General features: G+C 45.4%; 1 protein-coding gene across 9 annotated transcripts in view; it reads left to right on the forward strand.

Annotated features, from left to right (window-relative positions):
- nbeaa (neurobeachin a) overlaps nucleotides 1-22,560 on the forward strand; it is a 174,111-nt gene that overhangs the window by 70,053 nt on the left and 81,498 nt on the right. For 5 of the 9 annotated variants that reach the window (XM_072702177.1, XM_072702179.1, XM_072702175.1 and 2 more), the window contains exons 10-27: nucleotides 79-212; nucleotides 2,482-2,590; nucleotides 2,712-2,864; nucleotides 3,456-3,624; nucleotides 7,065-7,144; nucleotides 7,881-7,943; nucleotides 8,182-8,279; nucleotides 8,468-8,560; nucleotides 11,302-11,410; nucleotides 11,728-11,809; nucleotides 12,528-12,651; nucleotides 13,263-13,455; nucleotides 14,212-15,207; nucleotides 18,623-18,840; nucleotides 19,175-19,328; nucleotides 20,159-20,182; nucleotides 21,477-21,657; nucleotides 21,923-22,044. In XM_072702177.1, the coding sequence (XP_072558278.1) occupies nucleotides 79-212; nucleotides 2,482-2,590; nucleotides 2,712-2,864; nucleotides 3,456-3,624; nucleotides 7,065-7,144; nucleotides 7,881-7,943; nucleotides 8,182-8,279; nucleotides 8,468-8,560; nucleotides 11,302-11,410; nucleotides 11,728-11,809; nucleotides 12,528-12,651; nucleotides 13,263-13,455; nucleotides 14,212-15,207; nucleotides 18,623-18,840; nucleotides 19,175-19,328; nucleotides 20,159-20,182; nucleotides 21,477-21,657; nucleotides 21,923-22,044 (3,102 nt within the window). Of the gene's footprint in view, nucleotides 1-78; nucleotides 213-2,481; nucleotides 2,591-2,711; nucleotides 2,865-3,455; nucleotides 3,625-7,064; nucleotides 7,145-7,880; nucleotides 7,944-8,181; nucleotides 8,280-8,467; nucleotides 8,561-11,301; nucleotides 11,411-11,727; nucleotides 11,810-12,527; nucleotides 12,652-13,262; nucleotides 13,456-14,211; nucleotides 15,208-18,622; nucleotides 18,841-19,174; nucleotides 19,329-20,158; nucleotides 20,183-20,492; nucleotides 20,577-21,476; nucleotides 21,658-21,922; nucleotides 22,045-22,560 lie in introns of all 9 variants that reach the window. The other 4 variants (XM_072702176.1, XM_072702182.1, XM_072702184.1 and 1 more) reach the window with 2 other exon arrangements.

Below are 22,560 nucleotides of genomic sequence, written 5' to 3' on the forward strand. Positions count from 1 at the left end.
TCAGGCTGCTGGACAATGATGGTTGGTTTCGCTCTGTGCATTTCTGGCCTAACCTCCCTTTGCCTTCTCTCCTGGTAGGATGTGAAGGCCATAGTGACCCATTCCATCCACAGTGCCATTCATTCCATTGGCGGCATCCAGGTGCTCTTCCCACTCTTTGCCCAGCTGGATTACCGCCAGCAGAACGACAGCCAAGTGGAGACCACTGTGTGGTGAGTTACTATGCCTAAAAGAAAAGCACAACAGCTCAGAACGTCACTGAGGTTCTGCCGCCCATAGCATCATTCAGTTAAAGAGAAACTTGCTGGTAATAGATATATAGTGATTTCAGGGGAACTTTGGTCAATTAGCCAGTTCTGACTTTTGTGTACTGGCTTGCAACATGGAGACAAGTGGGTGAGATGTTAGGGTATCATAAGCCATGTTCCATTAAAGTTTTGTGCAAATTATAGGCAAATTTCATGCAAATTATAAGCAAAAAGTCAACATCGTTAAATTGTGACTAGGGTGTGATTCTATTGAATATCATGTGAATTGTGCTTGCTATTGGTCATCCTGCTAAGATCCATGTCTCGTACTTTAACGTGGAGTGGGCTTTCCTCAAGTTAGTACCTAAGTCAAACACTCAATGTCATGTGCTACATATGTACTAATTCGCAAATTCCAAATTACTTCTTTCTTGACTCCAAAAACCACCTCAAGCCAACGTATGATTTTTCCCCCACATTATCTGAGTGCTTCTTTGGAATCTGAGTGTTTCCATTAATGTTTTTTCAGTTTGCATCTTCGAAATGCAAAAAAATGATAATGGAAGCATCACTATTGTCTGTATGGTGCACACCTGTTCAGGATACTATCTTGGATCCAGTTGTGAGGCAGATGTATTCCGTGTCTGCATTCCATCTCTAGGGCTCACTCATCCCTGTTTGTGCCATGTGCCTGTTTGTAATGAGAGTCTGAAGACCCTTGGAGTATGGGGTATGGTCAGGTACAGATTTGGCTTGTGCTGCACAGCTGAATGATCTGGCAGGAAAGATGTGTGCAGTCCCACAAATGGACAGGCCTTATAGGCCCCTGAACCCACTGGAGGATATGCATTGAGAAGGTGGCTTTCTGATTTTTGGGAGAGCTTTTCTCTGTGAACCTCAGGGGAAGATGATAAGCACAGAATGCCGCACAAAGACTCTGCAGTGTCTGTGAAGGGCTTTTTTCTGAAGTGACGGACCAGAGGGTGGGGAGGGGTTTTTGCAGACTGTGGATGGGGTGATCAGAGACAGTTGGTGGGATTTAAGGGTTTTGCGAAGCAGTTGTATCGCTCTCTTCTTCAGTCTGAAATTCTTGATGGACCCATGGGAATGGCAGCTCTACCATGGAATAAATCCATCCTACCCCCCACCACAGTGCTGCTGGCTGATAATGAAATAAGGGAGTGCCCCAGTATACTAGCCACCCTAGTGGGTTTGGGTAGTTCTCTGGTGCCCATTTGTCCTGCTGTCCTGTTTGGACTGTTGCTGCATTGTAGCCCTAGTGGGAGCAATTTTGTACGTTCTCTCAATTGAGCTGCGGGCCCCGAATGGTGCCAGGGAGCTCTATGAAATGAAAGGCAGATTTCCCATCCTTAAAGACAAGTGGTCTGTTTTTTGATCGGAAGAAAAGAAGTGGTTGTACAAGAGCTGTATCAAGAGAATGCTGTAAAGTATGTTTTGATATTTGTCTCATGTCAGGCCTAAAAAGTAAATTCATGATTCTAATTTTCGGTAATAGGAAGGGTACTACTCGTATTAGAGGATCGAGTGTGTTTGCTTTGTAAAACAAACACTTTTGATCTAAATATTTAAGACCAAAGTGCGCCTAATTAAAATCACTGCCTTGGCATCAAACAGAAAAACCATTTAGTTTCCCCCAAAGAAATTTTTAATTGTGGTTATTATAAATTCTTTACAGACTAACAGTGGGTAATAAGTATTAAATTTCTCTATGACTGTGTATAAGAACGGTGTTTTAGTACTCTATTTTTCACTTTCCAGTTTGTTCAGTTGATTCTTTGCTTTCACACTTAAAAATTTTTACATTGATTTTGCTTTTTATTCATCGGTTATGTTTGAGTCAGTTAATATTTCTATTTTTGAAATTCTTCAGAGCTTTTATTTATTTTTCTTTTTGTACTGGTGATTAAGAATATGATGGTCGATTTAGAGTGTTTGTGTGAGTGCCCCCAACAATGTAATAAAAACCTGCTTTTTTTTTACGTTGTGGGGACCATTTTTCAGGTCCCCATAGAGATCTGGGAACGCAATCAAAAAAGTAAAAATGTCAAAAGTCTCAAGTTTTATTTTGTTACGGAAGGTTAGGGTTAAGGCTGGGTAGAGTTTAAGGTCGTCATGTTGTGATTAGAGTTTTCCCCAATGGAGAGTTCCTGCAAAGATGTAATTACAAACCTGTGTGTGTGTGTGTGTGTATACACCTGTGCATGCTCTGCAGTGCCACACTCCTAGCCTTCCTAATGGAGCTGCTGAAGAGCTCCGTGGCGATGCAGGAGCAGATGCTGGGAGGAAAGGGCTTCCTGGTGATCGGCTATCTACTGGAGAAGGTACTCTACTAAACAGGGACACATTGCATGTTGAATTATGCGGATGGCACACCTGGTAGGAACAGTGATCGGTTGTTTGACTTCCTGTTTTCCTGACTTCTCTGACGACTTGGCCCTCTAGTCGTCAAGGGTCCACATCACCAGGGCGGTTCTAGAGCAGTTCCTGTCCTTCGCCAAATACCTGGATGGCCTGACCCATGGGGCGCCCCTGCTAAAGCAACTATGCGACCACATCTTATTCAACGCTGCCATCTGGATCCATACGCCGGCCAAGGTGAAGATCTGTAGCCTGAGCCGTCAGCCTCCACCTTGTACTGCTTGCAGTCCAGGTGCAAGTGGGTTAAACAGTGTTAGGCTGAATCCATCTGGTGTTGGTCGGTAATGTTCGGGCATATCTAGAATAAATAAGGACCCATCGGCAGGTGCTGTTAGGGTTCAAGTATGACTACAGCCAATATCTTTGGGTCCAGTACAATGTTCAGACATTGTTTCTGGTGCTCACACTGTGTCCAAGTATATCTGTTAGCATCCTGGCGTCGCTGGAATCTGTATAATGCAGAGTTTCAGCAGAGTCCTGCCCGGGCACGGGCATTTCCTGATATCACGCAGAGTTTAATTGCGCGAGGCTGACATTTCACCAACCTACGAGCGAAGTTAAAAGTGGCCTAGCTATGATGGATGTGCTAATTGGCAAGCTGATAATGATCTTCTCAGATCAGGCAGTTTCTTCGTAATTCACAGATATGGCCTGATGGTGTGAAGAAGCCATCTTAATTGCTATTTATATCGTTTCTTGTGTAATTGATGTCCTTGAATGTCTGTATCTTGTCCCTGTGTGTGTTTTCACTGCTTCTCCATCCCTCAGGTCCAGCTATCTCTGTATACCTACCTCTCTGCGGAGTTCATTGGTACAGCCACCATCTACTCCACCATCCGCCGGGTGGGCACTGTTCTGCAGCTCATGCACACACTGAAGTACTACTACTGGGCTGTCAACCCGCTGGATAGCAGTGGCATCACGCCCAAGGGCCTGGGTGAGTGTTTAGCACCCCTCTGGTTTGGCAGAAGGCCCTGACCTTGGGGACTGTACCATCTTCCTCTTTGGACACAGTTCTAATTGGTCAGTTTGAATAAACTAGGCTCTTGATCTGATTGTCGTTACCTCCTTTGGCGTGAAACAGTGGGTGGCAGAATCTTGACGGACTGCAGCAAGTGGCTCTGTTGATGGACACACTTCGATGTATGAGTGAAAAGATGTGTGTATGTCCGTGTGTGTCTGTGTACTTGTTGGTGGCTGCAGAAATGCATCTGTATGCCTTATCCTGCCTCGGTCAGTCGGTTTAGCAATTCTCGGTCGACACAGAGAAAATATAAACATTAATCTGTATTTGCTATGACCGTAATGCGAAGGGGTGAAAAATTCCTTCTGCCTTCAGCAAAGTCAGAGGCAGTTACCGCGAAGATCATTTTGATTGACGTGCTTGAGCCACAGTAAATCGGACCACTAAAAGGCTGCTGTTGGTGATAAGGCACGTTCCGGGTTGTTGATGGCCTCACTGTCTGCCAGATTACTGTTGACAACGCTCTTGTTCACGTAAGCCATCGCTAACAATGCCTCCCGGGCGACAGTGGGTAAAAGGTCAATGTTGAAGTTGAATTCCACACCCGTGGAAATCGCCTGCCGCAGGGAGGAAGTATGACCCTGGGGGAAATCTTTCCATGGGGCTCATAATAATAGGCATAGTAGCTGAAAATCAAAATTGACTGGTGTGTGGGATTGGAACTGGAATCTGTGAGTAGTTTTTGGCTCATAGGAGTTTTACTTGCACATAAATGTTCTGAACGCAGAAGGAAAAATTATTGGTTCCGAGAGATAACCAATCAGATTGTACAGGAGGTGGGTCCAAGCAAACTAGAGGAGGCAGGACCAACGAATCAGATATCTTCTGGTGCAAAAGGTGGTAGAAAGACTTTAAATTGAAAGGATGGTGTCTTGGCCAAAAGTGGTTTCCTTACAGGTTGCGTGCCAAGTTTTTCTGGCTTCTGTAGGGTGAACTGGGATGCCCTTCTTTCCAGAAGGATGTATTACTTTGGTACCATGCTGCTTGAGAACCATACTCAGGTCACCCCTCTTCCACAGCATCTTTATGACCAGGAAACATGCTTCAACTGCTCATCTATCCCATGACGTCATGGGAACCTGTGGAATACAAAACTCATTTGCATTCTCTCGTGCGCAGTCTGGTGGAAGGATGTACGGTGCTAATGATCGACGATTGAGTCAGAGCATTGCCATGATTCCCCCAGTGCGATTTCCAACCATATAGCTCTTTTGTCTGACCTCTGATCCTTTACGAGATCAAAAGGCCTCAATGTGAAGTTTATTTTCCATTGCATTCCGTTTTATTTACACACTGCATTATGCGGCTTGCTGGGGGCAGCGACTATAATGGAGAAATCACATAACATCCGATCCTGCCATCGGGCTGCTTGATTTTGGCACCATGTCACGTGCGACTTCGGTCTGACTGGTGCATATCAGTCGTATGGGAGCCCCTCTGATCCTTGTCGTCCGACTTCTCTCGAACCATCAGAATGCCAGTTTTATGCTAAAGGAGCCATTTTATAGCAGGTGGTGTGGTTTGTTTGGCTCGTGCGCTGCCGTAGTAACACACATTTGCGAGGGATTTTGCTCTGGCAATTGTCTGTACACGCGCAGAACAGGCACACCGATAAGGGACGATTTACAGCATCCACACCAGCTGTCACACATGCACATGAATATCCTGGAAGCTTCCACCGAGTCTATGGGATGCTCACCCGTGTTTGATGGAAACTGGATGGGTTGTTACTCTCAGCTTAGGAAGGTGGGCGATGGCGTGATAGGTCTTTAAATCTGTGACAGTCAGCTCTCTTGGATTCTGCGCGCCTATGTGCTATTCCTAGCCTAGCTGTTTTGAACATATGCGTTGTCTCTCCCCCCTCCTCCCCCCCCCAATGCATTTCCTCTTTTTGTCTCAAGAATGGAGGATTTGTCCATGAGCCAGTGAAAGAGCGGAGCGAGAAGAGGTTTAATGAAGTGTTCAATTATAGAAAAAAATAAATTAATAAGTGATCATGGTGAGGCATTTTTAAGGGAGCAGCCTCCATTATATCAATTTGTGTAACATGTTCTGTACCTTTCAAATAGTACAACTCTGGAGAATGGTTTTGAATTAAAGCCATGCATCATTCAAATTACCCTGCTCTCACACAGAGACAGACAGACACTCGCACGCACATGTATGGGTACAGGTATGTTTTAACAAGGACAGGGGCAGGCGGAGTGTGTTTATTGTTATGATTTTTATTTTTGTTGATAGGCCATCAGAAGCCACTTTATTCCTCATCTATCCAAACAGCTCGACACAGCAGCTATCGTGTGTGGAAAGGAGACTCGTGCAAGGTCACGCCATGCATCTCAATGGCCTGATCATTCCATCAGCTTAATGAATGTGGATAATTAGCAAAAGCCATGGGGGAGCAAGCCTGTGTGTGTGTGTTTTTTTTTTTTTTGGCTTGGCCTCCCTGAGTTTCATCAGAACTGTGCAATAGTGTCTTCCACCTTTTGCAAAGACCGGTCTAATGTATTTGATTATTTTCTTTGTGAGTAGATGGCTTTGGGTGTGGGATCAGCTGCCCTCCCCCATTGAATTCAAACCGGCGACTTTCTGATTGCAGCTTCCTTTGCTTTTATGCCTTGAAATTGCTCCTCAAAAGTAAAACTTAAAATGGTAATAATAGCTGTATTATTACATTACTGTGTTACATTCTATATTCTGTATCTAAATTAACTGACTATCAAAGGATGTTAATAGAGTCTTTGTAGTTTCAGACTGCATTTCATGGAGAACAGGAATGGAACAGAAGTAGGCTAGTGTTCTGGCTAATTATGACACAGTAACGGGACCGAGTTCCGCTTCACACGGTCTTAAAATGGATCCGGAACCAGTACTGAAGCATGTGGCGCTTTAGGCAAGCTTCACCAACAGCGCCCCCCATGTAAGACAAAGTGGAATTGACTTGCTAGGGTGGTGCCCCTTCAGAAGATGGCGCCCTAGGTAGCCGCCCATGTCGCGTAATCGGTTGACCGCCAGTGACCGGGATGACACGTCAAGAAGATGCGGAGGGAAGCTTGTGGCTCTGACGAGGGTGATGCTGTTTTCCCCAACTCTGCTTGGATACGTCTGAGCATTCCAAATGGAACTCTGCTGGAATTTCAATGGCTCAATAGATGTCATTGATGCATTCCTTTGTTGGGGGCACGGGGCAACAGATCTCAGAGTAGGTTTTGGCAAATGTAGCACCCACATCAGAAGAGCTGTCAGGGGTCTTGCATCCTGGTTTATTTGACCTTGAATTGAATTTAGGTCTTCTGTGCAGGTGTTGGGCAGGCAGAGCGCCCCCTGTTGTCTAACCCAGTGTGTCCTTGCAGGTGGACCACGACCTTCACAGAAAGAGATCATATCACTGCGAGCCTTTATGCTGCTCTTCCTCAAACAGCTCATCCTGAAGGTAGGCCTCCACAATCTCTCTCATGCTTTCCTATGTTATTGCTTATTGCCTGTTTGTCTTTGTCTTTGTTTTTATCCAGTGAACTTAAACGTTTATGGGGAACAATTGCTGTACCATTTGCCCCCCCCCCCCCATTTATGTTTTTTGTCTTGTTTGTTCTGTGGGTCATTGTCCAAGACATTTATTTTCACCAGGGCCTATTGTGCTGTTTTATCCTTTTTTGAAAGGCACAATGTTGGTTGCTTAGCATCTTGTTTTTTCTTAAACAAGACTGAATTCCCAGCGTGGGCTGCTCCTAACCTCCCCCCCCCCCACCCCCCAAACCCCAACTTGTCACATGACAGAGATACGTGGGCCGCCTGGGGGCATGCTGGAGATAATGTGCTTTTAAATGCTGAAATGTAAACACATTTCAGTGCCAAATCACATCATGAGTCTGGACCCTAACAAGCGTTACCCTCTGCTCTCTTTTCCCTTGTCGATCAGATCGTTAAATATGACGTTTGCTGTAATAACCATTTACACAAAGAAAAATAACATAAGACTAATGTGAAGGGACATAAAGACTTTTTAAAATACAGGTGCTATTTTACTTAAATGGTGAATGAGCAGTGGTAAACCTTAGTATCTTAGGAAATCAGTGTTTTCTTGGTAGTACGGAATCCTTCTTAAAGACGCATGTATGGCACACGGTGTATGTAAAGACCTGGTGGAGAATTTCTTAAATGTTTGGCAGGATCGAGGCGTGAAGGAGGACGAACTGCAGAGCATCCTCAACTACCTGTTAACCATGCACGAGGTAAGTGCACCGCGACGACATGTGCTTGAAGATGTTTCTCACTGGGTTGCTTGTTTTCAACACAGAGCCTGATTTGTCAAGCAACTGAGTCTGTATAGTCCTGATTGATGTTTTTTTTTGGGGGGGGGGGTACAAGTCTGCCAAGAAACCCTGATCATCCCCTGGTTTTCCCAGAAATAGCCCCCCCCGCTGCCCTTTATCAGTGGTGTAGTGCTTGACCTCTTTTGGCGACCCGCAGGACGAGAACATCCATGACGTGCTGCAGCTCTTAGTCGCGCTCATGTCTGAACATCCCACGTCCATGATCCCTGCCTTCGACCAGAGGAATGGGATACGGTGGGTGCAAAAAGAAGGATATATATTCATACATCTATACATACACACATACTTCTGTTTTATATTTGATGCATATATGTGTATACGTTTGTTTGTGTGTGTTTATGAAATATGAAATACAAGTATATGTAGAATATAATACCAGGCAGACCTGCTTGATATGTGGTTTCTGTGTGTCTGTTCTCCAGGGTTGTGTACAAGCTTCTGGCCTCTAAGAGTGAGAGTATTCGGGTCCAGGCACTTAAAGTCCTCGGCTACTTCCTCAAACACCTGGGTCACAAGTGAGTGTGTCGTTCCCCCCCAGTCTTCAGTCCCATGCTGTAAGACTGCCATTGTCTCAGTGTCACACGGCCTTCATTGCTGTCATACGTGGGGATCCTAATCATATCTGTACACAACTTCCTATTTTTCAATGAAATTTGCATTGAAAGCACTTCAAAGAGCAACAAAAACAAAAAAAAATATGCAAAGTAAGTAAACAGGCTACAAATAGAGTAGTGTGAATCTGGCAGCATGTTTTTTGTGCAGGCAATGTCAGCAGTTTGTTTCCTGTTTTTTTTGGGGGGGGACGACAGAGGTGGCCAGGGTAACATGATAAGCACCTGAACCACTGTTCCAGACATGCAATTGGCACAGAAGCTGGGGTCTGACTTCATCACATCTACTGAGCTAGTTGCAAAGAATATATTTAGTTTTATCACATGAAACATCACATGTGTTATAAACTTATTGTTGAAACATTATAACCACAGACTGCTTGCAGTTAGATGGTACAACAGCTGCCTTGAACTGTATTCTGTGCTGTGATGCATCAGCTTCATCAGTTAGTATACTGTAGTTAATTAGCCATTCTGACATGAATACAGGTCAGATAACATTGTTTCTGCAATGCGAAATCAGCCAGCGCATGATGGCTTCAGATTATCTGTGAGCGGTGCTTTAGCAAAATGCCCATTTCCAGGCAGTAGTGTGTACATTTGTGCTTGTGTGTGTGTGTGTGTATGTGAAAGGCCCCCTATTGGTGACGATCTGCCAACACGCTGTCCTTTTAATGATCCAAAAGGCAAACGGAAAGGCTGAATTTGGAAAGCGCAAAGAGATCTGGGTTTCCCACTCCGCGGGAAGCCCGCTGTAACGGCGGCGTTGTTTTTATTTACGGACTGGGACGACACATCGCTAAATGCCTTCCCCCAGGTTTCCCGGCACTGTCGGCCTACTTTCACGCTGACAGGCGGACGGTTTGTTGTCGCCGATGGCAACGCCGTTCGAGTTCTTCCCGACCTAGCAGTGTACGGCTGAGATGGGCTCTGTGGCCACTCGCTTGGAAAGACGAGGCAAGGCAGCCTGGCCTGCAGGGAAGGGGCTGCCTGAACTGCTGCCTTGTCCTGCAAGCGTAGGAGCACTTGCTCCTTCTGCCTTCCTTGGAAGGGATGACTGCACGGTTTTAATCAAGAGTCAAGAAGGGCTTCATCGACACGTCAACCATATACAGTAACACAACATACAGTGACGTGAAATAACGTTCCCACAAAACTGCGCTGCTACACACATACATAAAGTGCAAGAATAGACAAAGTGAGTGCAGAAAAAAATCAAGGTATGACAAAGTTAACGCACCATGGTAATGTAAACAATGGTACAATTTTAGCATTCAGGCAATGACAGGAGCAGCAGAGCTGTACATAAATAGAATGAATGAGTGAATAATGGATCATGATAGCGATTGCAATAAGTTTTTTTTTTGTTTTTTTTTTTTTTTTACGGGTTCAGTTCCTGCTGGTCGAATTGCCGTCCAAAACGGCAGCATCGCCAAATGAACAGTGAGCTCTAGTGTTATCGTTACTCTCCTGTTCTTCTCAGAATGAGGTTCGCAAAGGCTCAAAATTGTTTTTTTGATAGCTGACACTACCTGATACTTTGACCTCCAGTCTTAGGGAATGAACTCATTATCTCTATAATTGGGCTAATTTACTCATTTATAACAGTGTGTGCTTCTGTGACGCTGCTCAGGACACGCAGTTGGAAGATGGAGGGTTGGATAATAGCAGGCCTGTGTGAGTGTGGCTGCGATACAAAGTGACAAATATGAAGAACCATGATCCAGAGCAGCTACCTTCACTCAGTTTTACACATTTTTTATAGCCCTTGTGTTCAGGGAAGAAAACTAGGTTAAATACTTAGAGACCAATATCATTTTGGGATAAGTGACTTTAACCACTATGCCACCTTGTGTATTAATGTGGATTTACATAATAATGGGGATGAGGTCCAAACTCTGGTTTGTATTTTACTAGTGTGGGTTCCACGTACAAATGTTTCGACGACATTCCTTCATCAGTGTGTGATTTCAAAAGCACAATCGGTTGTTTATACAGACAAAACAATTGTGCTCACAACCCATTGTGATTTTGTGCCTGGAACCCAATTTGGGACTTTAGTAGAATACAAACCATCAGGGTTCAGAACCCATCTCCCTTATTTTGATTGCTTTGCAGTGTCTACAAACTGATGGTATTTATCATCCGACTTGGCAGAGTGTTTGAAGTTTTTTTCCAATTAATGTGGATTTACTAAAGACAATAGTAATGTAAAATGGAATAACTATGTGATTAAAATGGGATAAGTATGTCAAGCATGAAACAGATCAGTGGTCGCCAAGCAGTCACCAATACACACTCTGTCAGCCCCCCCCCCCCCCCCCATTTAACAAAGGGAGAGGGGGATACTGTGGTGATTCAGTTGCTCCACAGAATTTGTTTCCTGTAAAAGTAGCTTGCACTGTAGAAAAAGTTGGAGACCACTGGGTCAGATGTTGAGACCCAGAGTGACTTTATTTTAGTCCTGATGGGAGGTTTCTGTGTGCTGCCAGTCACTGCACAGCTCCAAGTGGCTGATGGGAAGCGGGTAAACCCCGTCTGACAGCGCTCCCCCCCCCCCAACGTAGATTTTCAGTCTCGTGTTTAGACCGTTCCCCGGTTTCTGAAATGCTGTCCCCCTCCTCGCATTTCCACCACTCCCACAGGAGGAAGGTGGAGATCATGCACACCCACAGCCTCTTCACCCTTCTGGGTGAGCGCCTGATGATGCACACCAACACGGTCTCCGTCACCACCTACAACACGCTCTATGAGGTATGGGCCACAATCTGCGCTGTTCTTTGTTGCTGTTGCTGCTGCTGTCACCAGGACCACAGAACTGGAAGGTTCTGTCTAACGAAAGGTGGGGTTTGAGGTGCTTGCAGCCTTAGTGACACAAAATCTCTCCTGCTTTGTGATGACTGACAGTAAAGCTTTCAGTGAATGCCATTGATAGCCTTTTAAATATGAATGATGTTATTGCAGTTTTTGTTATAATTGCAGCATTTGCCAACATTCAAGGTGAAACTGCTTGTTGTGTTTGCATGCAGATTTGTCACCTGCTTTGTGTCCCCCACGTGCCCTTCCCACAGATTCTTACAGAGCAGGTGTGTACCCAGGTAGTCCACAAGCCGCATCCGGAACCCGACTCCACTGTGAAGATCCAGAACCCAAGTGCGTTCCTTCCTCAAGCTGAGGTCAACCTCAGTTCACAATCACCCCCCCCCCCATCTGTCTGTCTCTTTCGCTCTCTGTCTCTCCCTCTCTCCTTTGTCTTTCTATTTTTCTCCCTCTCTAACTTCTCTCTCTCTCTCTCTCTCTCTCTCCCTCTGTCTCTCTCGCTCTGTTTCTTTCTCTCTGTCTTTCTCTCCCCTCCTCCCTCTCTTACTCTCTTGATCTTTGTCTGTCTCTCTCTTTCTCTCCCTCTCTCTCTCTTCCTCTCCCTCTCTGTCTCTTTCCCTCCCTTTTCTCTCCTTCCCTCCCTGCAATCCTTCTCTCTGTCCTTTTCTCTCATATGCACACAGCATCGTGGGGGTCCACTTTAAATGGAACAGGCCACATAATAGGTGGCTCTTCACTTCTTTCTGTTCACACTTGTGTGGAATTCCTCTGTTTATCTCTTTATCAGTCTAATTTAGTTATTTCCTGATGATGTCATCCAGAGAGACTTACAGTTAAAGCAATCATGCAGTTTTTAAATTAGCAATGCTAGGTCTTCTTACTGAAAACTTTGGGGTGACTTGCTCGAGTAGCAGTAGGGCTTTGCAATTTGAGCCAGTGATCCTCTGGTTGGATGATCAGCTCTGTTGCACCCCTCACCTTGTGTGAGAAGCTGTTGGAGGCCTGGGTTAGTAACTAGAGGTCCTGGCTGCTTGTGTTCATCTCATACCAGTGATCCTAAAGGTTGTGGCCACCCTGCTGAAGAACTCCACCCCTAGCACCGACCTGATGGAGGTCCGTCGCCTCTTCCTGTCTGACATGATCAAGCTGTTCAGCAACAGCCGTGAGAACAGGCGGTGAGAGTTCACACACATCTACACCTCTGTAAAAGCACATTCGCAGTCTCCCACAAGCACAGATGTAGCCCCTGGCACCTTCTGCCCACTCGCATGTTTTGGGTGAAGTTCCACCTAATTGTTCTATCCAGTCCAACAATTCGCACATGGGGAATAAAAATTTTTTTATTTTATTTTTAATGCCTCCCCAGATGATCTCTTTCACCTTCTTCACTAATCATACAAATGATTATTTTTTCTACTTTGCTTTCTTTTGTCAGAACATGAATTGTATGTGTCTCTCCATGGAGGGTGCTGTGTCACTCCCACTGTTGCCAGAGTTTGTGCAAAAGACGGCATTAGTCACACTTTTAAATGGACTTTATTGTGTTTTTGCACACCATTTTTATTTATGATCCCTTAAGTTTATAGCCCTCAGAGTCTGGGCCTCCAGATCCTCATTTCTGTCATAGACCATTAGAGATTTAATAATAGAAACTCACTAGAAGCCTGTTACGGGAGATTATGGTTCAGCTGTTTTGTTAAGGTAGAACATTGCCCTTTTGTGACCACAGCGGGGGGCTTTTTAAGGCCTGAGTGTTGATTAGGACTTGGCTGTCTCTGTGAGCCAGGTGCCTGCTCCAGTGCTCAGTCTGGCAGGACTGGATGTTCTCCCTGGGCTACATCAACCCCAAGAACTCTGAGGAGCAGAAGATCACAGAGATGGTCTACAACATCTTCCGCATCCTGCTGTACCATGCCATCAAGTACGAGTGGGGTGGCTGGCGTGTCTGGGTGGACACGCTGTCCATTGCGCACTCCAAGGTGAGTGTGACAGAATAGTGAAGAACACCTCCCTCTACTGGTCTTACTGGTACCTTGGCAAGTGCCCTTATCCCTATTATGTCCGCCTCAGGCTGGATATTAATTTATCTATCCAGTTATATAAACTAAGATTGTTATTAATAGCTTTTTTCAAATTGCCACTTATTTTTGGCAGAACGAGTTACACATTTGCTCTGGAGCGTCATGGCAACGTGTCCTTTCAACGGCGTCAGGATTCAGATACACGTGTCATCACACAACCCAGAAACACATTATATGCTATTAAGTGTTCAGCCAAGCATTATATAGGCTCATTAGCCATGGCCTTGCGATTGGCATCTATGCGCAAACTCCAGTGAAGCTCAAGTTTTGGTAGTGACAGTGGGCTGCAAATCGCATGCAAAGACACATATCGCATATCTCACTGCAGATGCCATGTGTTATAGCATCTTCTGGATTGTATATGTGTCTTATTGCCTTACTGTTTGTTTTTCTGAAAAAAATTGTTGTCCATGATTTAAACCAATTTTGAGAGCAGGGCTGTTCAAATCTCGGTCCTCAGGGTCCGAGCCGTGCTGATTTTCCAGCCTTCCTTTACTTGTGAAGCTTATGTGGCCAGTCAGACTCAGTAATTATTGAACTAACTACCTGGGAGAACTGAAAACAAAGCCTGGATTTGGAATCGAGGTCCAGATTTGAAGAGCCTTGTATTAGAGGTTTACGGAGCAAGGTCATAATTTTTTGCGTTGCCCCCAGGTGACTTATGAAGCTCACAAGGAGTACCTGGCCAAGATGTACGAGGAGTACCAGCGGCAGGAGGAGGAGAATATCAAGAAGGGAAAGAAGGGCTCCGTCAGCACCATCTCTGGCCTGTCTGCCCAAGCCCCCGCTGTCAATGGCGGCATCGAGATACGCGAGAACGACGACGGCTCTCAGACTCAGACTCCCGAGAGCGAGGTGGACTACCCCGAGAGCAACGACTCGCGGAATTTGTTGGCGGAGGGCAAGGGGTCAAGCGGGGCAGCTGGCGGGGCAGAGCGGACTGCCGTCGTTTCCACCGCTGCCGGGGTGCGTGTCGAGGTGCACGATCTGCTGGTGGACATCAAGGCGGAGAAGGTAGAGGCCACCGAAGTTAAGCTGGATGACCTGGACATGTCCCCAGAGACAGTGGCAGGAAGTGGGGTGGCTGAAAATGGGGCGCTGACGGGTGTAGACTCTCTCTTGGACAGTGTGTATTGTGCCGCTGTGGGCCAGCTGACGCCTGAGCAGAGTGTGGTAGATGGCGACGACTCGGCCCCGCTAATCACGTTAGCCGATGAGAAGGATAGTGTCCCTAGCGGTAATGGCTTCCTATTCGGCCGGGTACCCAGCGGTTCCGACGGGAAGCTGCTTCCTGAGCTGGCGTCAGCCGAGCCGCTGGTCCACACCGGCAGCGCCAGTGACGACTTGAGCCTGCTGGCCCATATGACCACGGCTGGTTCTGACATAGTATCAGCAGCCGTCACGACTCCCAGCCTCCCAGAGGACGGGGATTTCAAGCTGCCGGCAGCTTTGGCAGACATCAGTGCCATCGTGGAGGCCGAAGGCACTTCCAGGGGATCCGAACATGCAGAGTTGGGCACAGAAATAGACCCCTCCTCTTCTAGGAAGGAGGGTGGGATCGACGCAGCCAGCACCACCTCTGACACCGAACGGTCAGACGATGGCAAGGACAAGGAGATGAAGAAGATCCAAACCACGGCAACCACACAGGTACATTGAGTGCAGCTAATGTTGCTGCTGCTCTGTAAGTTTGGTAGAATCAGTTAAGTGCTCCATAAATATTAAGCAGAAGAGTGGTTGACAAAATAACAATAATTATCGTGGTATAATTTTCCACATTCTCAATAGCACAAATGCTCGATAAGTTTGATATAATTGAATACCCAACGTATCGCTGGCGACATCTTTTGCGTCACAATGACATGATGTCACTTTCTTTGTGACCAGAAATGGAGCATAAGCGCAGACAGCCATAAAAACACAGAGGGTTTATTGAACAAATATGAGAATGCAATAGGGCAGGCAGGCAGACAAAAGACCACACAGTCAAAACAACAGGGCGACTCACCGGGAGAGCAGGTAAGTCCAAAGCAACCCATCCAATATATATAATCCAGAGAAATCCAAAACCAAAGTTCACAATACAATTCAGCCCGTGACAAATCCACACAGTAATAATCCACAGAAAATTCAGAAACGCTAGGAAAAGTGGGAGCAGCTGACTAAAATACCCTGTTCAACTTCTACGTAAGATTTGTGAAATGTGAAATGCTGTTTGGCAAGTGCTTCTCACTTTATGTTGCTAAAGATTACTTTAAAACCACGCCTGGTTTCTTCAGCTTTTACTCAGGAGCAAAAATCAGTCTTTAAATATTTGACAAGTATTGTGATAATTATCAATATTACCTATTTTATTGTGATAACATTTTTGGCCATGTTGCCTAGCCGTACAGGAGTAGTATTGGCATGTCGAAAATAATTAAATTAGGTTAGTTAGGACATCATCGGTGGACTGCCCTTAAAAATGTAAGTAAACAAGCCAAATTGCACAGTTGAAGTAATAAGGCCTCACCTTTCTTAGCTAGGTTTAAGGCCTGCAAGACCAAAGGATGTGAAGACTGAGATAGACAGAAACTATGTATAGTAGTGTTGCGCGGGTCGGCTTTATTTAACACCCGCCCCAAACCGACCCGTCAGGAGATCTAACCCGCAAAAATACGCGTGGATAATGACCCAAGACCCGACCCGACCCGACCCGACCCGAAAAAAAAAAACACCATTGAGCCTGTATTGACATAGAACCTACCAATGAAGTGTCATTTGTGACACTAACCCATAGATGACATAGGTTTGTGCTAGATTCGCATTGAACAGGGTTCCCCCAGTTCTGGCAGATTAAATTTCTATGACTTTTCCAAAAAATTTAACAGTACCACAAGAAAATTTTCAAAAACCCACAAGTTTGCTTTGATTTGATGATCATGCAGTTTCAGATAGTAATTGTCCTGCCCCGATCGTCCGCTCCTTTCGTGTGCCACGCCCCCTCGTTAACCTAGTGTGGAATCCCCGTGTGATCAGCTGTTTCTGGTTGTTGTCATTAGTCCTCTGTATTTAGTCCGCGTTTCAGTTTGTTTCCCCAGTCCGGTCATTGTAATATCAGTGCGTGTTTTCTTGCCTGCCCCTTTTTTAAAAAAAAAAAAAAAAAAAAAAAAAAACCCTGGTTTCCCCGATTTCCTGACTGCCGCTCTTCTGTCTCCGCTCCGCGTCCCGCATACGGCACGACAGTAATACTACAATTTTCGGTACGATAAAAGTAGGGTGACCAGATAATCCATGTCAGGGAGGACACTCTGAGCTAGGACAGGAATTGTAAATTACCATTTCAATTAAACGGACCTGGATTTCACTTGAGCACTCAGCTCTTGCTGTGTGCTGATTGGTCAGTCTCCTATAATCATGCATGTGTCACTAATGCTAATGTGAAACAGCTGGATGAGTCTTTCAGTCAAGGAAACAAACCAGTCGAAGCACAAGAAGAGCTAAACTATTTAGCCGAGCACAGGAGCCTTTCAATTAGAAAGTAGTTTGTAAAACCCGAAGTAGCTCAAAGTGTCCTCCCTGACATGGATTGTCTGGTCACCCTAATAAAAGCCAATCTGCTTACCTAATAAACACAGATGCATACGTGCAAAAAAATAAATAAAACCATAAAAACCGGAATAGCGAGCAAAAAATCAGCGATCTCAAATACGCGAAATCTGCGCGACTTCCACTCGTATCTTTCTGTTAGCGCGTTGCGGAATGAAGCGGGAAACAAAAATGAACAAGGCTAGTTTCCAAAACTTTTCCCTAAATTTTCCACTCTATCCAAGAATTCCAAAATTTATCTAGGGCCTGGAAAATTTATTTCAAAATTCCAAAACTTTTCCAGGTTTTCCATCACCGCGGGTACCCTGATTGAAGATGATGACACAATTTTATGCAAGATTAACTGTGTACCAGGCAACAACAAATAAACCGAAAGATCGATTTTTACGTCGTTATTTATTGAAGGGTTGCGGAAAATTGCACGAAAGACATCTCTCTCGCACACACACAAGCGCACATGTATGCAAAACACTAGTTGTCAAAACTGTAACATCAGATTTGAGAACTCTTATCAGATTCGAATGAACTTAGTAGAACTTAGGTCTTCTTTTAACTTAATTTTGTCTAAAATGAAGTAGAGCAGAGCATACTTAACTTCACCAAACTAGTAGCTTATCCTACAAATTAAAAACTCTAAAATTGAAAAATATACGCAAACTTCATTTATACGCCGACCCCGTTTACAACATGTTTTGATTGATAATGAAATGCGTTTTGTAACTTTTTGACCCGCCCGCCCGCACCCACGATATTTAAAAAATGTCTGCCCTAAAACCGCCCGCACCCGCGGGTCATGGGTCGACCCGCGCATCACTAATGTATAGCTATAGTGTTTTAGTCAAGGAAACATGAGCTCAGTGTCACACAACAAATGTGACCTGAGGGTCTAGTGGCAGAGCAGAAAAGTTGGGTAACCCTGCTCAATGTCCTTGACCACTTTTGAATTCCATGTCTCCAGGTCAGATCAGATCAGGTGTTATCGTAACCCAAAGGTGGTGAGTCACTCAGGTCCTGGGAGGGCAGGTGGAATATAAGGCAGGTCAGCGCTCCAACCTGGGTCAGACTGTTGGGCACTGAACCAAGCTGTGCATGTATGTGATGGTGCCAAAAACGAATCGCCATGTTGATGTGTTTAGAACCTTAACTGAATGACAGTGCAGTACTGAAATGTCTTTGAAGGATCTAAGAGAAGACTTTACATGGATTGAATTAGGACATGAAATCAAGGCCGCGGTGGTGGCAGTAGAGTAGATTATTTTATGGTTTCTATCTTGTCTTTGTATCTACTCTGGGCTTCCCAACTGTGTAAAAGTAGAACCCTATAAATATCTAGGGAGGCCAATCAGCTGGTCCACTGGGTAAATATTGCTGTGATGAATGTACCTAGTAATCTGAGCAGAAAGTGCACAGTCCTCCTGAGGGACCTCCCCAAGAGATCTACAGTTCGTTGACGGCTTGTTGGGTCTGACTCCCCCAGGCCCTCCACGGCCGCATGGCCAGTCAGATGGAGCGGGACCTGCGGGTGGACCTGGGCTTCCGGGGCATGCCGATGACCGAGGAGCAGCGACGCCAGTTCAGCCCGGGCCCACGGACTACCATGTTCCGCATCCCAGAATTCAAGTGGTCACCTATGCACCAGCGGCTACTGACTGACCTGCTCTTCGCCCTGGAGACAGACGTGCATGTGTGGCGGAGGTCAGCATCTAACTAGGACTACCTGCGTGTGCGTGGACTCCTTAAGGGATGAGGCCCCGGTCCTTATTCAGCAAGCACAGCTGCTTGGGAAGTAACCGTTAGCTAGTACCCAAGTACTAACCTGAGAAAACAAATTGTTTTCTTTGAGAGGTAGATATGTTCATAACAATGAAGAGAATAGCTGGCACTGGGTGTAGAACTGATATAGAGATTTCAAGCAGCCAATTCTGTCCTTCAGGTGCATAGCTGGTAATGGAAAGATTTCTTTCTGCTATATAAGTAATTGAACCCTTAAGAAGTGGTCAATTTAACAGATTCTCTCGCTTCTCTGCAGCCATTCCACCAAATCTGTCATGGATTTTGTGAACAGCAATGAGAACATCATCTTCGTGCACAACACCATCCACCTCATCTCTCAGATGGTGGACAACATTATCATTGCTTGTGGAGGCATTCTTCCGCTGCTCTCTGCTGCCACCTCCCCTTCTGTAAGTAGGAGTTTACTGCCACCCAGTGGCAGACTTTGGTCCCTACACCCCACCGAGCGTCGGTTTCAGCCATAGCCCCTGTGGCCAGGTCTTAAGGTGCCAGGCCATCTGAGGATGTCACACCTGATGAAAAATGTACCACACACACCTGAAACTGGGTTGTTTTTTTAAATAAAAGCTGTTTTTCATTTTTACATAAAATCTTTATATATTATTCATTAGTGCCCCAACAAATATTTGAGATATTTGAAAGATTGCCCAAGAAGCTCCAAAGTATGGAAACATTTTCAAAATGTCAGCAGATGTAATTTTGCAGATATTGCAATATTCAAGAGAAAAAAACAGAAAACAGATATTTTACTGTTACAGTCCTATTATTTAACTTGTTCGGATTTATGTCACCAATAGAATTATTGCGAATGCTTGTGCTAGAGTACCATATTTCATCGTGCATGTGGTTTGCACAGTGCCTGAGGTCTTCCAAGGCTTTGGAGGTCTACAAAACTCCAGCTAGACCCCTCTCCTGCATTGCAGGCCATTGATGGCATATATACGTGCCCAGCATGGATTTAAGGCCCCCTAACAAACAGCACCTTTCCTTAAATACTCATATTTATTTATTTCCTTTCACATATCTGTCACACACTTTCTGCCTGAGGTGCAGTTCCTTAGTTCCTTTGTAAATCTAGAGCTTCAACAGACCTTTTAATCTTGAGTGACTGCACTTGGTTCTACCCAAACTGCCATTTTCTTTGGTTTTAATCCTCTTTTGTGTTGTTTTTTTTCTGTTGTACTTTCGTCTGTTTTTCTTTTGTCTGTTGCATGTACAGAGTTCAAAGGTTAGTACGGATGCTGTAAGTTTCAGTTTCTTTACATTTATCTAAGATTAAACGTTTCAGACTTCTCTTGGGGTGTGTGCCGTGCTATGAATGTTTTTGTGCAATGAAATTTTCACTGACTTGGGCTGAAACGAAAAATAAGAACTTGAAATGACAGTGCCCCAGTGTAGCTTAGAAGTCATGCAGTCATGGCCAAGTGATGGCAATAATGGCCACTAGAGGGCACACCTGATTATATACTGCAGTAAGGAGACGGGGACCCTTGCTCTGAGGTTTCCATGATTGCTTTCCTCTGCTGGTCTGTCCCTCTTTTTCAACATGGGAGAGGGATGGAAGATCCTCTTCTGAAAAAGTGGCAAAATGTGGAGAGGCCGCCCCCATGCCTGGGGATGGGGCCACGGGGGGCGAGGTGGGTACCTGCAGTAAAGGGGCCTCACCATCTATACCACTGCTAACAACACTAGTGCCACCTTGGTCGTCCTCTGGACAGTCTGCTTTCTTGCGTGGCTCCTCACTGCACTTCTATCGGTCCTCTCACCTCCCTTCAGTGTTCTGCCCCAATCAATGTCCACTGTTTCTCACGTTGCCCTGCCCACTGCATTTTGATTGGTCCTTCCAGCTATTGATAGCTTGTGGCTTACCGTATTCTGTGATGTTTGTCTGTTTATCTGCCAGAAACATGTTCAGCGTTGTCAGCAAAGCAGGCCAGTTTCCTTAGAATCGGGTGTTGTTTTACACTTCAGAACTCCAAAAGCATTTTAGAATGTAAAATAATGGAGATCGTAGCACACGGGTGGGGATCCTGATCCATGGAAAGCCGGTGTGGGTGCAGGTTTTTGGGATGGTCAATAATTACTCAGTCATTAATAAAATGGTGGTTCTCAACTCCAGGCCTGGGGACCCACTGTGATTCGTTGATTGAGAGGTCATCCCAAAAACCCGCAGCTATGCCGGCTCTCCATGGATCAGGTCCCCCATCCCTGTCCTAGCAGGTGTGGCTCCTGCTCTGTCCCTTACCTACCCCAGTAAAATACTTCTGGGAGGTGTAGATGGTGGATTGGGGTTTCACTGGACTTCCTGCTTCTTTCCTAATGTCTGTAATGGTAATAAATTACACAGTGAACAAATTTATTTATCTGTGTGTGTTTGCACGCCTGCAACATCCCGACCAAACCAGCCAGTGTTTTGTCCATTCGTCCACCTTGGCCTAGGTTCACTGACAGTGGCTGGTTTGTTGACTGAGCTGCCATTTTCCAATGTCTCACGTTAATCCCCACACCTCCGCCGCCGCCCCTATGCTGTGACACAGACGGAGCTGGAGAACATGGAGACCACACAGGGCATGTCCCCCGAAACTGCGGTGACCTTCCTCAGCCGCCTCATGGCCATGGTGGACGTGCTGGTGTTCGCCAGCTCCCTGAACTTCAGCGAGATCGAGGCGGAAAAGAACATGTCCTCCGGGGGACTTATGCGGCAATGCCTGCGACTGGGTGAGCGTGTGTGTGTGCGCACGTGTGTGTTTGCATATGGACGTGCATGCCTGCAGGTGTGCGTGTGTGTGCGTTTGCATGCGTGTGTGCATCGCTGCAGGTATGTGTGTGTGCACATGTGAGTGTGTGTATTTGAATGCAGGCCTGCACGCCTGCTTGTGTGTGCGTTTGCATGGGGGTATGCATGCCTGCTGGTGTGTGTGACATTGCGGTCTCTCTCTCTCTCTCTCTCTCTCTCTCTCTCTCTCTCTTGCCATGATGCCAGTGTGTTGCGTGGCTGTGCGTAATTGCCTGGAGTGCAGGCAGCGGCAGCGGGACCGCACCACCAAGCCCCCTCTGTCCAACAACAAGGCCCAGGACAATCCCAGCCTCCCCCCCGCCAGCAAGGTACACACGTTGACCCCCCCCCCAAATGCATGGTCCACCTTGATTATTCTGGAACCACATTCCACATTCTTCATGTTAATAATATTACTTCACACACAATAAACTGTTTTGAAGAATTACAACATCACTGCCACCATATAATACAACATAATACAGTGTTTTAAAAAATCACGTACAGTCAAAAATATTACTTAATGCTGATTACATTTCCAGACTTATTGTGTTGTGATATATATACTTTAATTGTAGGTGGACTGTTTCAGCAATGCTTTTATGCCTCTGTGTTACATCTTACTACAGAAATAAACTTATAGATTACATATGTGCTTGTTAGCCAAGTACTGTGCAAAAGTCTTAGGAAGTCAAAAAGATGTTTAAATGATCTTCATTGGTATAATACTGATATTACATCTATCAAAGAGTGTTAGCTTATTTGCAGCAACCCCATATATTTTTTTTAAACTGACAACTAGCATACCTCACTTGGCTAATCAGTACTTTAAAGCTTCTTTTATT

The sequence above is a fragment of the Paramormyrops kingsleyae genome, chromosome 18, assembly GCF_048594095.1.
Source record: "Paramormyrops kingsleyae isolate MSU_618 chromosome 18, PKINGS_0.4, whole genome shotgun sequence".
NCBI classification, from domain to species: domain Eukaryota; kingdom Metazoa; phylum Chordata; class Actinopteri; order Osteoglossiformes; family Mormyridae; genus Paramormyrops; species Paramormyrops kingsleyae.